Raw genomic sequence first — 15714 nt, 5'->3', positions numbered from 1 at the left:
AATTTTCAACTAAAGAAATAATTTTCAATCAGGAATATTAATGTTTCACCAAAAAGACGCCCTTTTCACCAAATATGTATGTGAATTGTCAACAAAATAGTTTAATTTCCAAAATGTAAATTTTAAATCGAACATGAAATAGTTAAACATTCATTTAAAAAATATTTTTAAAAAATCAAGACGAATTTTCAACAAAATAAATCAATTTTCAAGCAAAGAAATACATTTTTAAGAAAAATAACGAATCTTTCACGCTAGAAAATCAATTTTTAACTACAAAACTTAATATTTCACCAAAAAAATTAACCTTGGACAAAATTCATTAATTTTTAACCAAATAATTGAATTTTCATCTATAAAAGATGAATTCAACCAAACTTCGGGTATTTAAATTCACATTTTAAAAAATTGCAATCAAGCAAAGTACGAGTTTTCAACAAAATATTTTAATCAAGAATATTAATTTTCTACCAAAAAGTAATAATTTTAATAAAATACAAGAATGATAAAAAAGATACATTTCGAGTTCCATGCTTGTATAAAAATAGAAACTTTTGAATACGTGTCTTGAAAATTTGCAATTAAAAAAATGATTTTTAACCCAAAAAACAAATTTTTAACAAAATAGTTAGATTTTCAACTAACAAAATTAATTTTCTTTGAAAAAGATGAATTTTAATAGAAATACCTAAATTTTCAGCTAACTAAACTGACTTTTAAACACAAAATGGAATAGTTCTTTTCTCAAAATTTCTATTTTTATATATTTCATAAAGGTTTGAAATATTTATATTTAATTTTGTGTTCTTCTTCATATTATTTATCAAAATTGTAAATTTATTGTAAAATTTGGTTTGAAAAGCGGAACGAAACTTATTTTAGCAAAAATTACAAATTAAAAAAAAACAGAATTTTCAACCAAATAAAGGATTTTTCAACCAAGAAAATTATTTTTTTTTACAAAAAAAAACAACAATTTTTGAACATAAAACATGTATTTGTAACTAAAGGAACCAAAAAGAGGAATTTTCTACTAAGAAAGTCGAATTTTCAACTCAAAATAAGGTTAATTTTATTTTCTAAACTAACGGTGAAATAGTTTACTATTTCAAAACGCAAAAAAATTAATCTTCAACCGTTAATGACGAATTTGAAAAAAATAGTTCAATTTTAAACTAAATATTATAAATTGAACAAAAATTTCTACTTAATCTTTAAGAAAAAAGGTGGATATTTAATCCAATAGATGATTTTATCAACTAAAAAGATTAATTTTCGACCAAAAAGATCAATTTGAACGAAAATTATCAATTTTTTCTGCAAAAAAATTAATTTTTAACAAATTTGTTCCGCTTCTAACCAAACAGATAAATTATTTTACCAAAAAAAAAACGAAAATTTAACAAAAAGTATTAAATTTCTACCAGAAAGATCAATTTTCTATCCGAATTTTTAACAAAATAAATCAATTTTCAATCACAGAAAAAATTATTAATCTTTTACGAAACAAAATTAATTTTAAACAAAAATATTGAATTTCTAACCAAAAAGATGAATTTTTAGCAAAAAAGATATTAAGTTTCTAACAACAAAATACGAATTTTCCACGAAAAAGATGGATTTTCAACCATAAACATTAATTTTCTACAAAGCTCATGAATTTTTAACCAAATAATTTAATTTCCAACTAAAAAAAGATCCAATTTTAACCAAAAATTAAACATTTTAATTTTTAGTCATGAAAATTATTTTCAACCAAAAAAAAACAGAAAATGTTCAGCAAAATAGTTCAGTTTTCAGCAAACAAAAAAAAACATTTTTATCCAAAAAACTCATTGTCCATTTTTTTATCACAAATATGAATTTCACCAAAAAAGACGCGTTTTCACCAAAATATGTACATAAATTTCCAACAAAATTTTGAATTTTCAAACTGTAAATTTTAAATCCAACATGAAATAGTTAAATATTAAGTTAACAAATATTGTCAAACAAACAAGACGAATTTTTATCGAAATAAATCAATTTACATTAGAAAAAAAAAATTTTAACTGAACAAAAAACAAGTTTTCAACAAAATATTGTAACCAAGAACATTAATTTTCTACCCAAAACCACTAATTTTGACAAAATATATCAATGTTAAGCTAATAAAGATAAATTTTGCATTAAAACCGAGACAACTCAATTTTCAATTAAAAAAATTTTTAGCAGCAAAATACCTGAATTTTCGACTAACAAAAATAACTATTAAACACAAAAAGGGATTAGTTTTATTTTTCTATTTTCATATAGTTAATACAGTTTTGATATTTTGATATTTCATGTTAACCTAGCTGAAAGTATAAACAAAAAAATTTTAAATATAAAGGATAGTTGTCCAGGGCCGTTTGAAAAATGAGTACAAAAAGTTTGTAATTGCACAAGATTTAACCTAAATTCAAAAATATTTTAAGATATTTTAAAAGATTTTAGAGAAATTAATATGTATTTTTTTTAAATTTCATAGATTTAGTAGAATTTTTAAAAATTTCTTAAGATTTTGAGTAATTTAAAAGAGTTTAAGTAATTCAAGAATATTATTTATACTTTTAATTACTTGAAAAATCTTGAAACTCTTTTGATTTCTACTGAAAAGTCTTAAAAATTCTTTAGAATTACTTAAAATCTCTTGAATTAAATAAAGATATCTTGAACTCTTTTAAAAATTTTGAAATCTTTTGAAATTCATTTAGAAACTTAGAAAAATACTAAATATATTGATCTTTTCTAGTTGAAAATTGAACTTTTTTGTAAAATTTAAAAATAAATAATATTCTTGGTCGAAAATTAATCCTTTTAAGTTAAAAATCCAACAATTTATTATAAAATCCAAATATTTGGTATAAAATAAAACTATTTGTTTGAAAATATTTTTTGGTTCAAAATTCAACGTTTTGTCCATAATTCGTCTTTTTGACTTCAATATTCAAGAATTGAGTTAAAAACAATGTATTTCGTTAGAATTTTTTTGTTGTTAAAAATTAATTTTTCATCTTAAAATTTAACTATTCTACTTTTGCTTGAATACTGATCGTTTATAATTTAAAAAATTGAACTATTTTATAGAAAATTAATGTGTTTTGTTGAAAATTCTTCGTTTTTTGTTTTACCGTTGAACTTTTTATTAATGGTTTCTTTTACATTTTTATTAGAAAAGGTAATTAGATTTGTGTAAAATTTGACCCCCCCCCCAGTTTTTGTCAAATTTCCGCTTTTTGAGACCCACTGAATCCGTAAAACAGGTTTTTACGAAGATCTGGCTGATAGTTTGTCTGTCTGTATGTCTGTCTGTCTGCCTATCTGTGAGCACGATAACTTTGGAAAAAATCATTCTATTTTTAAATATGTTTACGACCATTCTTCAATAAAATTCAGAAATTTTCTGTACGAATGTTTATAGCATTTAAAAAGTTGAACAATTTATCGTTATTACTTTTTTCATGAAACCAAATTTTTAACATTTATAAAATTCCAAAAAACAAACGAAAATAAAGTTTCTAAGCCAAATAACGGACAATATAAAAAAGTCAAGAAAAGAAAAGGTTTGATTTTTAAATTCCCTGCAAGATAATCATAACAACTTTTTTAATTTTTTTGAAAAATCAAAAACTCTAATTTTGGCAGCCTAGAAAATAATGGAAAATCCAAAAATTACACTTTTTCATTCTACAATTTGAGAGTATTTCAAAGATTCTCAAATATATAGAAATGCATTTTCAAAAAAAAAAAATATATATATACATACATAATTTAGGAGTTAAAAAACGGCAAGGCTGAGTGGACCGAATAAGTGAAGTTTAAATCATAAAAGTAACATTGGAAATCAGAAAATTTAGTTTATGAAAAAACTACCAAAATTGCAATAAAATGTTAAATAAAAAATCTTTTTTTAAAAGAATGCGCTTTTTTTATACGGAACAATGAAACTGCGTCTTTTTTAATACCAATGCATAGCTGGCGCCTCCACACGGCGACCGCCAACTCTCATGATAAATATTTTTCTCAGGCCTCCAGAAAAGTGGCATAGGACTGGTATAACTTGTCTGGATAAAAATAAATAGTAATAATAAATTCAAAATAACTTTAAAAATATGAGAAAATTTTTACTTTTATGATTTATGTTGGAATATAAAAGATACTCAACGATATTTATAATGGTCCCAGCATTAAAAATGCTTCTTACGTTCTCCCAGGAATGGTCGGTTTACCCCATATTTCTTTCTATAAATTATTTTTTCTAAAATTAAAAAATTATTTCAAATTAATTACTTTAGGTACAGGTGACTCTGTAGCTGCAAGTTTGAGAAATAGCATTGGACCGAAGCAATCTTTACAACCAGAAGGAAAATCAGACTCGAAAATATTGTCTCTCACAAAGGAGCATAAAGAATCGATAATATCTGCTTCTTCTGGGAGAAAGGATAGAAAAGTGACATGGCCTGAAATCATGCATGGAGTAATCCTCGTTGAGCAAAAGTTAAAATTTAAAATAAATTTCAATACTGCTCTTTTTGAAATATGCCGAGAAGTACGGGAAAATCTGGTTCTAAAAAAAATGAATTCTGTAATTTGTTTATCATTATAAAAAATAAACAATTGTTTTCAGGCAGAATTATTAGAACAGCTTGGTTTTGAATTGCCTTCCACGATTAGAGATGTTGGTATTCAACGATTTCGACTTCATGAAGACATAGAGGCTACGGAAAATATGATTAATCAGTATACTCTGATTGTTGATAAACTAGATGATGCTGATGTAAGTTTTGTTCAACTAAATTAAAAATAAGGCATTATTTAATCTTTGATTGTGATTTTCTTAATTTGATTTTCCCAACAAACAATCCAGGTACAACTTTTGAAAAAGACTCTACAAAACATTGAAAAATACATACAACCTGGAGTCTTACGATTAAACTGGTATTCTTTAGGGATCAAGGATTACGCTTTATCATGTACAAAACTACTGAAAAGTTTAATTTCAATCGTCAATCAAATAAGTCAAATAAAAAAAGATCTCGACAATCGAATCAATTTTGAAGATTACAATTTATGTTCGACACGACAAGATCCAAGTGATCCAAATTATGAACTGCAGAGTTGTAAGGTTGGCTAACTTTTAAAGCAAATTCCAAATTTTACTATCCTTTATTTAGAGGTCTGTGAAATGATATTAAATTGTTTTACAGACTCACTTTTTAGAAATGGAGGCCAAACGAACTGAAATAGTTTGCTCTATGCTTGAAACATACAAATCTGCTACTCCACTGTTGATTAAACTGGAAAGTCTTGTTGAAGAAACTTCAACTGGACGAAGCCTATCAATGCAGCTCTTTTATGAAAGATATGAATACAAAATATTCACTGCTCTGATCAAGTAAGTAATTTTAAATTTTTAAAGCAGAATTTATAAAACAGAACACTATATTAAATATTTTTCAAACGATTTTATGCTCAGATGTTACATCAAAAATTTGGAATACTTGAACAATCAGTTATCTGGAAATAAATCACTCTTCACTGTCGATGCAGCTTTGCTAGCTTCGGAGGTGATTTTAAGACCATCTCCTGGTGAAATTTTCACAATAATTTTACACAATGTTAAAGATATAATTGACAGGGCGAAAGTTTTTCCGAGATGGAAAAGAGGAACGTGCCTTGAATGTAAACCTCTAATGGAGGCTCAGCTAGAAGACTATGTAGTATTTAGTTTTTACGAGGACATTATGAACCTTCAGGTAAAAGTACACTGTTAAAAATTTCAGTTAGAAACTTCCAATACATGTATTGGAAATTTATTTCGGAAACTTAAGGTGACGATACAATACATAATGTTGTAGTTTTCCAATTCGTGGAATTTACAGATATTACGGAATTCAAGGAATTAACGGAATTCATATAATGCCTGGAATTCACGGATTTCATGGAATTATCGGAATTCATGGAGTTAATGGAATTGAAGAAATTTACGCATTTTAAGGAATTCATGGTAAGCACAGAATACAAGGAATTCACGAGATTCAAAGAATGCATAGAATTCCAGGAATTTAAAGAATATAAGGAATTCATGAAATTTACGGAATTCATGAAATTTATGGAATAAACCAATTTTATGAAATTCAACGAATGTACGGAATTCAAGGAATTTGCAGATTTCAAAGATTTCATGGAACTTGAGAAATTCAGGAAATTTAATGAAATTCTGGAATTCGCGGAATTCATGGAAATCACGGGATTCATGGAATTCATGCAATTCACGGAATTCATTTAATTCAACTAATTCATTTCATTCAAGATGATCGTGAAATTCATGAAATTCAATGAGTTCATGCAATTCAGTGAAATAACGGAATTCACGAGACGTATAGAATTCATGGACTTTCACGAATTCCTTGAATTCCGTAAATTCACTGAACTCATTCAATTCCATGAGTTCCACAAATTACATGAATTGCCTAAATTCCTGGAATTCCATAAATTTCATAAATATAGTAAATTCTTTGAATTCCGAGAATTTTCTTCATACCACAAATTCCTTAAATTCTGTGAATTTCAGGAATTCCATACTTTTCGTAAATTCCTTCATTTCCATGAATTCTGTGAATTCCGTGAATTCCATGAATTCTGTGAATTCCGTGAATTCCATGAATTCTGTGAATTCCGTAAATTTCTTGAAATCATTCAACTTCATGAATTTCGTGAATATCTGAAGTTCCGAAAATTTTCTTAATACCGTAAATTCCTTGAATTTCGTGAATTTCATAAATACCGTAAATTCCGCACATTCAATGGATTCAGCGACTCCTTTCAATTCGACGAATTCCAAAAGTTCCATTCATTTTGTGAATTTCTTCATTTCCATGAATTCCGTGGATTGCATCAATTTCAAGCGTTACATGAATTCCGTGAAAACCCTGAATTCCGTAAATTCCGTGATTACCTTAAATTTCGAGAATTCAGCGAATTCAATTAATTATGTGAAATCCACGAATTGCGTGATTTTGATTGATTCTTTATATTCTATGAATACCGTAAATTTCTTGAATACCGAAAATTTCCCGAATACTGCAAATTCTTTGAATTCCGTGAATTCCACGAATTCCATAGTTTTCGTCACGTCCTTGATATCCACGAATTCTATGAATTCCGTGAACGCCATCAATTCCGTAAATTCCTTGAATTCCTTGAATTTCATGTACCCCGTAAATTCCTTAAATCTGAGAATTCTACGAACTCCGCGAATCTTTGGAATTCCATGAATTTCGAAAATTTCAACAATTTTGTGAATTTATTAATTTCCATAAATTCCTTAGAATTCCATGAATTACATGAATTCCGGGCGATGGATGAATTCCGTGAAAACCTTGAATTCTGTGAATTTCGTGATTACAGTAAATTTCGTGAATTCTATTAATTCTGTGACATCCACAAATTACGAGATTTCCATTAATTCCTTGTATTCCATGAATTCCGTGAATTTCGTAAATTCCGTAAATTCCATAAATTCAATGAATTAACGGGATTCACAGAATTTTAAACTTCAGCAATTTATGATCTTAAGGAATTCACAGAATCCAAAGAATTCATGGTAATCACGGAATTCGTTGAATTCATGGAATGCAAAGAATTTTATCAATTCACTATATTCAAGTTATTCATGAAATTCAACTAATTTATAAAATTGTTAAAACTCATGGAATTTATGAAATTCAATAAAATCACGGAATTCACGGAATGTATGAAATTCATAGACTTTCACAAATTCTTCTAATTTCTTAACTTCCATGAATTTCTTCAATTCCTTGAACTCACACAATTAGATGAATTCCGTAAATTCCTTGAATTCCGTGAATTTCATGAGTACCGTAAATTCCTCGAAATGCGGAAATTTCCTGAATGCCGTCATTCCACGAATTCTATACTTTTTCACCATATTTCCATGAATTCCGTGAATGCTTAGAATTCAGTAAATTTGCGTGAAATCTGCGAATTACGTGATTTTCATTAATTCCTTGTATTCAATGACTTGCTTGAAATCCACAAACTACGTGATTTCCATTAATCCTTTGTATTCCGTGAATTCCATGAACTCCGTCATTTTAGTGAATTCCATGAATTTCGTGAATTACGCAAATTCCTTGAATTCCGAAAATCTAGTGAATTCCGTGATTTGAGTAAATTCCTTGAATTCTCTGAATTCCTCTAATTACTTAAATTTATTAAATTGTAATAATTTCATGAATTACGTAAATTCCTTCAATTTTATGAATTCCTTGAATTCCATGAATTGCTTAAATTCCATTATTTTCTTAAATTCAATTACTTTCGTAGATTTCGCAGATTCTATTATTTTCATGAATTCCTTGAATTCTATAAATTCCATTATTTTCGTGAGTTTCTCAAAATCCATGAATTCTGCGAATTTCGTGACTCTTGTGAATTCCATGAATGCTATGAATTCTTTGAATTTCGTGAAATACTTGAATTCCATTAAATATTGTAGATTTCATTTTCCATTATCTAATTTTAGGTCATTAACGATTTGATAAAAAATATTCAAGATACAGCACAAAAGATATCAGTAAACTGCTTGAAGTATCTTCAAAGATGGAAAAAGTATAGTAGTGTTTGGTTTTTCGATAAAAAGAGTATGTGTGAAAAATTCATCGCCACTCGTCCGACGCTTCAAAAGTACGATGAGAAATTTTCGTTTTATGGAACGATCATAGACGAAATTCAAGAATTGAACGATTATTTTGATAATGGCAGTGTTCGGTAAAATCTCTCGAATAGTCAAAAATACAAGCTTTAACACATTTTTAGAATTCATTCAAATTTGATTTAATTTTTGCAGAGTTAACTTGAAACCACTACTTAAGGAAATAATAGAACATGCCACTGAATGGAAAACGATTTTAGGAAAGTATCTTTTAGATGAAACACTTGAATCGATGCTGGAGTTGAAAACAGTCATTAAAAAATTTCGTGAAGAGATTGAATTTGTCATTAGTGGGTTAGATCGTTTCAAGGTCATCATGCAGGCTATCAGTGATGTAAAAAAAATGGCTATTCAGGCTGAAGTCCAGTACTTGTTGTACCAGGTTTATTACTTGAGTTAAATATATAATTAAATGAAAAATCTTGAGTTGAATAAATAGAGAATCAAAATTCGATGACTTATTTTTTATCCATAAGGAAACATTCAGGACACTAAGAATGCATGGAATCAATTTTTTACAAGAAGATGAAGACATGGCCTACAAACTTCAACAGGATTGGGAATCGCTTTATTTAGGTGCCTTATTCAGATCTGCCACTTTGGAAACTACAAAAGATAGATTTTCCGACATGATGGTAGAAGAAATTGAAATTTTTGTCAATGAAATTTCGAAATTTGCTGAAGACTTCGAGAAAAATGGACCAGGAAGTGTTGGTGATGATTTGGATCGGGGAATGAAAATGATGGAAGTAAGATTTTTTATAGGAACTTCATGTTCCTATAAAGGAACGTATTTAAATTAGGTAACAGCTCAAGGGGGGGGGGGGGGGGGGTCGAGACAATTTCTTACGATTTGTTACGGAAGGGGGAGGGGGCCTTTACTCAAGTATGTAATTTTAGAAAATTCGCAAAAACTTTCTACTGACGATAATCTTTCTGTTACAAATTTTTTTATTTGACTGGTAACAAATGCATTTTATTGGGTTAAAAATGCAGCTCTTTTTGTAGAACATTAACCTTTTGTTTAAAATTCATATTTTGTTGCTAATTACTCAACTGAGATATTTCTTTTGATAAAAACTCATTTTTTTGAAAATTTGTCTTTTTTATTTAAAAGTTCATAGTTTATAGTAGAAATATTGCATCTTTCTTGGATAAAAATTCAACTGTTCTTCAGAAAATTAAACTATTGCATAAAAAATTTACTTTTTGTTTAAAGTTCATATTTTTGAAATAAAAAGTCAATTGAAATCTCATTAATTCAAATCTTTTTTTTTAAATTTGTTTTCTTGGTTTGAAAATTTACCTGCTTTAGTAGAATTTTCATTTTTCTTGGACAAAAATGGCAATTTTTAATTAAAAATTTAATAATCTTATCAAAAAGTCATGCTTCTTGACTAAAAATTCGACTATTTAGCTGAAAATTAACTTATTGTTTACAATTCTTCTTTTGAAGTTGAAAAGTGAACTGGAAATTTCTTTTGATGAAAAAGTAAACATTAAAAATTTTTTTAATTCATCGGTTTTAGAGGAAAAGTCATTTTTTTAAATAAAAATACAATTGCTCGTTTTAAAAATTTAACAATTTTGTTGAAAATTCATAATTTTTGGTTGAAAATTCTGCTGTTTTTTTGTTGAAAATTTAAATATTTTGTAGAAAATTTACTTTTTGTTGCAATTTAATATTTTGGTGTCAAAAAAAGAAATGATATCTTTTCAACTAAAATCTTTCTTGGATAAAAAATGAATTATTTTTTGAAATTTTTTTACTATGAAAATTCATCTGTTTTAAGAGAAATTTCATATTCATTGGATAAAAATACAATTATTTAGTAGAGAAATTAACATTTTTTTCGAAAAGCCTTCCCTTTTTGTTAGAAATTCGTCTTTGTGGATTAAAAATTCAACTTTTTCGTAAAAACTTATTTCTTGTTTAAAAATTCATATTTTGATCGTGAAAAGTCAACTGAAATCTTTCGCAACAGAAAATTCAACTCTTTTTTTTAATTTATCCTTTTTGATTTGAAAAATCTTTTTTTTTAAGATTTATATTTTTAGTGGAGTGTTCATCTCTTTGGTTAAACGTTTAACGATTTTGTTGAAAATTATTAATTTTTTTAATAAAAATTGAACTATTTAGGTAGAAGTTAAATTGCATTGTTTAGAATTAATTTTTTTGATTGAAGGCATATCAAAAGTTCATATTTTTTACAGTAGAAATATTGCATTTTTTCTGGATAAAAATGCAACCATTTTTTTTAAATTAAACTATTATATACAAAATATAATTCTTGTTTAAAATTCGTATTTTTGTATTGAAAACTCAATCGAATTCTTTTCGATAGAAATTCAGTTTTCTTTTCGAAAATATGTCTTTTTCATTTCAAAATTCACCTGTTTTAGTAGAAGCTTCATTTTTCTTGAACAAAAATGCAAATGCGTGGTTGAAAATTTAACAATCTTGTTGAAAAGTCATTCTTTTTGGCTGAAAATTCGACTATTTAGAAGAAAATTAACTTATTGTTTACAATTCTTATATGGGCGTTGGCCAATAAACTGGAATCTTCTTTGGATACAAATGTTATTATTTTTTATTAATTTTTTTTATTTATCTGTTTTAGAAGAAATGTCATTTTTTTAAATAAAAATGCAACTGCTCGATTGAAAAATTAAACTCTTTTTACAAATTTGTCGTTTTTATTTTAAAAATTACCTGTTTTAACACAAATTACATCTTTTTCTATAAAAATACAACTATTTTTTTAAAATTCAAAAATTTAGTTTAAGAGTCATATTTATTGGTTAAAAATGCTGCTGTTTTGTGAAAAATTTAACTAATTTATAGAAAATTCACTTTTTGTTTTAATTTAATATTTGGCGATGAAAAAAGAACTGAAATATTTTCTAGATGAAAATTCAAGTTTAAAAAAAATTATTCTGCTTAAAATCAAACTCATCTATTTTAAGAGAAATTTTATCTTCCTTGGATAAAAATGAAACTGTTCCGTTAAAAATTCGACAATTTTCTTGAAAATTCATAGTTTTTTGTTGAAAATTCTGCTGTTTGTTTTTATGAAAGATTAACTATTACACAAAAAATTTACTTTTTGTTCAAAATTTATATCTTGATGTGGAAAAATTAAGTGAAATCTTTTCTGGATGAAAGTTCAACTTTTTAAAGAAAAATTTGTCATTCTTTATTGAAAATATAATATATAAATATATATTTATACATAATATAGTATAAAATAAATATTTGTTTACAAATACATCCTTTTTTATTGAAAAAATTGGTCTTTTTGGATTAAAATTCATTTTTTTTCATAGAAACTTATTTTTTGTTTCAAAATCCATATTTTGATCTTAAAAAATCAACTGTAATCCTTTTTGGATCAAAAACCAACTATTTTCGGATTTCTTTCAAATAAAAATGTTTTTTTATTTTATTAAAAATATAAATAAATCAATATTATATATATATATTTTTTTGTTATAAATAGATCCCACTTGGTTAAAAAAATTGGTCTTTTTGGATTTTTTTTTATTTTTCGTAAAAACTTATTTTTTATTAGAAAATCCATATTTTGATCTCAAAAAGTCAAATGGAATATTTTTTGGATGAAAAATCAACTTTGTATTGAACTTTCTTTTTAATAAAAATTTATCTGTTTTAAAAGAAATTTCCTATTTTTTGGATGAAAATACAATTATTTTGTAGAAAATTTAACATTTTTGTAAAATGTCCTCCTTTTTTTTTAAATTTGTCTTTCTGGATTAAGAATTCAATTATTTTCTGCAGAATATATATTTTTTTAAATTATCTTTTTGATTTAAAAATTCATTTAATTTAGTAGAAATTTCTTTTTCTTATGAAAGTGATACTTTAAAATAAAAGAATTTTTTGCTCTATTATTTAAATATTTTGCTTGAAAGATTGGATTGAATTACTTTGTTCAGAAATCTTTTTTTTTAAGATTGTTATTTTTCGTTTAAAGTTGAACGTATTTTTTGGAAACTACATTTTTTAAATTAAATATCCAAGTAGAAGTTAAATTATATTGTTTAAAATCAATTTTTATGTTTGAAGACGTCTGTCTTTGGTCAAAAATTTAACTAATTAATGGAAAAGGATTTTTTTGTTGCAAATTAATTGTTTAACTGAAAATGTGACTAGTCGGCTTTAAACAAATTTATATTTTCCAGTTGAAAATTCTCCTTTTTAGGTGAAAAATATTTCTCTTGGTTTAAGACTTTATTTTTGTCGCATAAGAATGCTTAATTTTCCTGGAAAATAAATTTTTTTCTCAAGTCAAATTTTTTGTTTGAAAATTCAATTTTTGTAGGAAAAATTCATCTTTTGGTTTGAGGATTCAATAATTTAGAAAGACATCCATTTCTTTCTTGAGTTAAAAATCTTTATTTCTTGAAAATTCGTCATCTCGGTTTAAAATTTTTTAAATATTTTTTCATATTTTTGTATTGAAATATAAGCTCAGAACCTAACGATCAAATGAAAAAAATAAAGAAAAAAAATTGACAATAATAAAAATGAAGAAAACGAAAGAAATACAAAAAGAAGCAATGAGATTCGGTTGGCTTTTCATTTTTCTTTGCCCTTTTTTATTTTTATTCAATGTGAAAACAAATTTTTTCTTTTCATTTTTAGGGAGAAAAAAAAGAAAACTTTTCTTTTCAAATTGCAATCGAAACATTTTTTAGTGGTTTTCCAAATTGGGTCGTTAGATTCTTGGTTTTATTTTCAGGAATTTGTCACAATAACTTGATTACTGGACGTTAAAAAGGATTTTAAATTTGATTTTAATCTCATTTAAGTTTCTTAAATTTTAAAATATAAACTATGACACTTTTTAGTTGATTAATTATATTTTTAGGTTGAAAATTCAACTAGTATCTTAAAAATTTAATGATGTTGAAACTTCAAGTATTTTATTAAAAAGCCCTCTTTCATAGTAGAAAATACATTTTTGTTTAAAAAAAAATTAATAAATATAGAAAATTTAAATTTGTGTCTGAAATACTGTTTTATTTTGTTAATAAAAGATTACATTTTTAAAGTATTACAAAATTAAAATGCTCGAATTTAAATATTAATTATCAATTAAAAATTACGTACAGCAATAAAAGGGGGATAGTAATATTTGTTATGGTTTGTTAGAGGTGTGAGGGGGGTCTTAGAGAGGGCCTATAATCCCTTTCGTAATTTCAGTACCGAAGCGTTGATAATATTATTTGTATATTTTAATTCTTATTTTCAATGTTGTTTTATTGTAATTTAATAATAATAAAAATAAAAAAGACGAAAGAAAGAAAAAAAGAAGGGAAGGGATGTGTTTGGTTGCCTTCTCATTTTCTTTCCTCTTTTCTATTTTTGTCTGAATTTTTATTTTTTCAGATTACAGAAAGAACATTTTTTGTTTGTTTGTTGTGTTCCAAATTTTATTGTTGGATTCTTGTTTTTTTTTCTAACATCATTTTGCATCACCCTAAGATTATTTTATTATTCACTGTTTTTCTATTTAACAGGAATATGGAAAACGGATTGAAGAGTTGGAAGAGAAAAGACTTGATTTGGTGAACGCCGAGGTTTTATTTGATCTAGAACCAACCGATTATTCACTTTTCCTGAAAGTGCAAAAAGATTATGAGGGAATGGAAATGTTGTACAAATTGTTTAAACAACAGAAGTATGCTCGAGATGTTTGGTCAAAGACACTTTGGGCACATTTAAATCCACAACAGCTCATGGATGGAATGGATAACTTTTTGAAAGAATTTCGAAAACTACCTAGATCAGTTAGGATACTCAGTGTAGGTCAGGCATTAGATGGAAAAATGAAAGCTTTCAGAAATTCGGTGCCACTCTTTCTCCAATTAAAAAATGAAGCTATGCGTGAAAGACATTGGCAGGAACTGATGGACAAGACTGGGAAGCATTTTGATATGTCCCCAGACAGGTCCGAAGATAAATAAGTTATTCCTAATTTTTTAACTTTTTGGATAACTTTAAAAAATGGAGTCTTAACTGTATCTAGCATAAGTGTACTTTCTTAGAACTTTAATTATTTCCACGCGTCTAAGAATATTAAGAACACTCATGATTGATAAATAAAGTTTTAAACTGTCCTTCCTATCCAGTCCAGAATTTTGAATCCACTCTTTTCCTTTGATAAAAAAGAAAAGCAATTTTCATGTTTTGTGACTTTTCACCATAAATCTCGAGACATTCAAAAATCAGTCCGAGATAACAAACCGTAACAAAATATTTTCAACTCCAACACCCTGTTGCTAAACGGAATTTTTGTTTCCAAAAATGTTTTCTACAAAATTTGGGCACCTCGAATTTTGTACAGATTTTCATAAAAATCTCAGCAGAAAAAAATTCTAAAAATAGGAGACAAAATGCATGTTCCAGATGAAGATTTTGCCAATACTTACACAGAGTTTCAAATGTTCAGATGATTAGCGATTATTTCCTGGCGAGTGACAGGAGAAAAAGTACCATAATCATATGATCATTTCCGAATGCTCAACTTTGAATGACTTTAAGTCAATGAAATTAAATTATGAAAATTCTGAAAAAATGCGTGGTTTCCTTAATCCTTTCCGTGCACAATAGTTGAATTTAAAGCCAAAAATAATCATTTGTTAACAAGTTATTAACAACAACGTAGGTAGGTATCATCTTTGAAACTATGAAACTTCACGGATATGATTTTTGAAACAAATTACAAATTTTTGGCTTTTTATAATGTTGTATGTATTTCTAATGAATGCAAAATTTGCATCTTTGCATAATTGCAAAGTTTGCTCGATTATCGTCAAGTTTTTTGTATTTTTTAAAGAAGAAAAAAAACTTTTAAACATTCAAGTACAACTTTTCGATAATTTAAAATACATACATCATTGTCAGAAGCCAAAAATGTGTAATTTGTTTC

The 15714-nt window shown here is 26.3% G+C and overlaps 1 protein-coding gene across 1 annotated transcript in view; it reads left to right on the top strand.

Moving 5' to 3' along the window:
• LOC117175371 (dynein heavy chain 10, axonemal) overlaps nt 1-15714 on the top strand; it is a 122463-nt gene that overhangs the window by 46004 nt on the left and 60745 nt on the right. The window contains exons 16-24 of the mRNA XM_033365080.1: nt 4317-4570; nt 4649-4798; nt 4889-5146; nt 5229-5416; nt 5498-5777; nt 8570-8814; nt 8894-9140; nt 9235-9507; nt 14303-14733. Of these exons, the coding sequence (XP_033220971.1) occupies nt 4317-4570; nt 4649-4798; nt 4889-5146; nt 5229-5416; nt 5498-5777; nt 8570-8814; nt 8894-9140; nt 9235-9507; nt 14303-14733 (2326 nt within the window). The remainder of the gene's footprint in view (nt 1-4316; nt 4571-4648; nt 4799-4888; nt 5147-5228; nt 5417-5497; nt 5778-8569; nt 8815-8893; nt 9141-9234; nt 9508-14302; nt 14734-15714) is intronic.

The sequence above is a fragment of the Belonocnema kinseyi genome, chromosome 6 (assembly GCF_010883055.1).
Source record: "Belonocnema kinseyi isolate 2016_QV_RU_SX_M_011 chromosome 6, B_treatae_v1, whole genome shotgun sequence".
Lineage (NCBI taxonomy): Eukaryota > Metazoa > Arthropoda > Insecta > Hymenoptera > Cynipidae > Belonocnema > Belonocnema kinseyi.
This window is presented reverse-complemented; position numbering and strand designations above follow the sequence as displayed.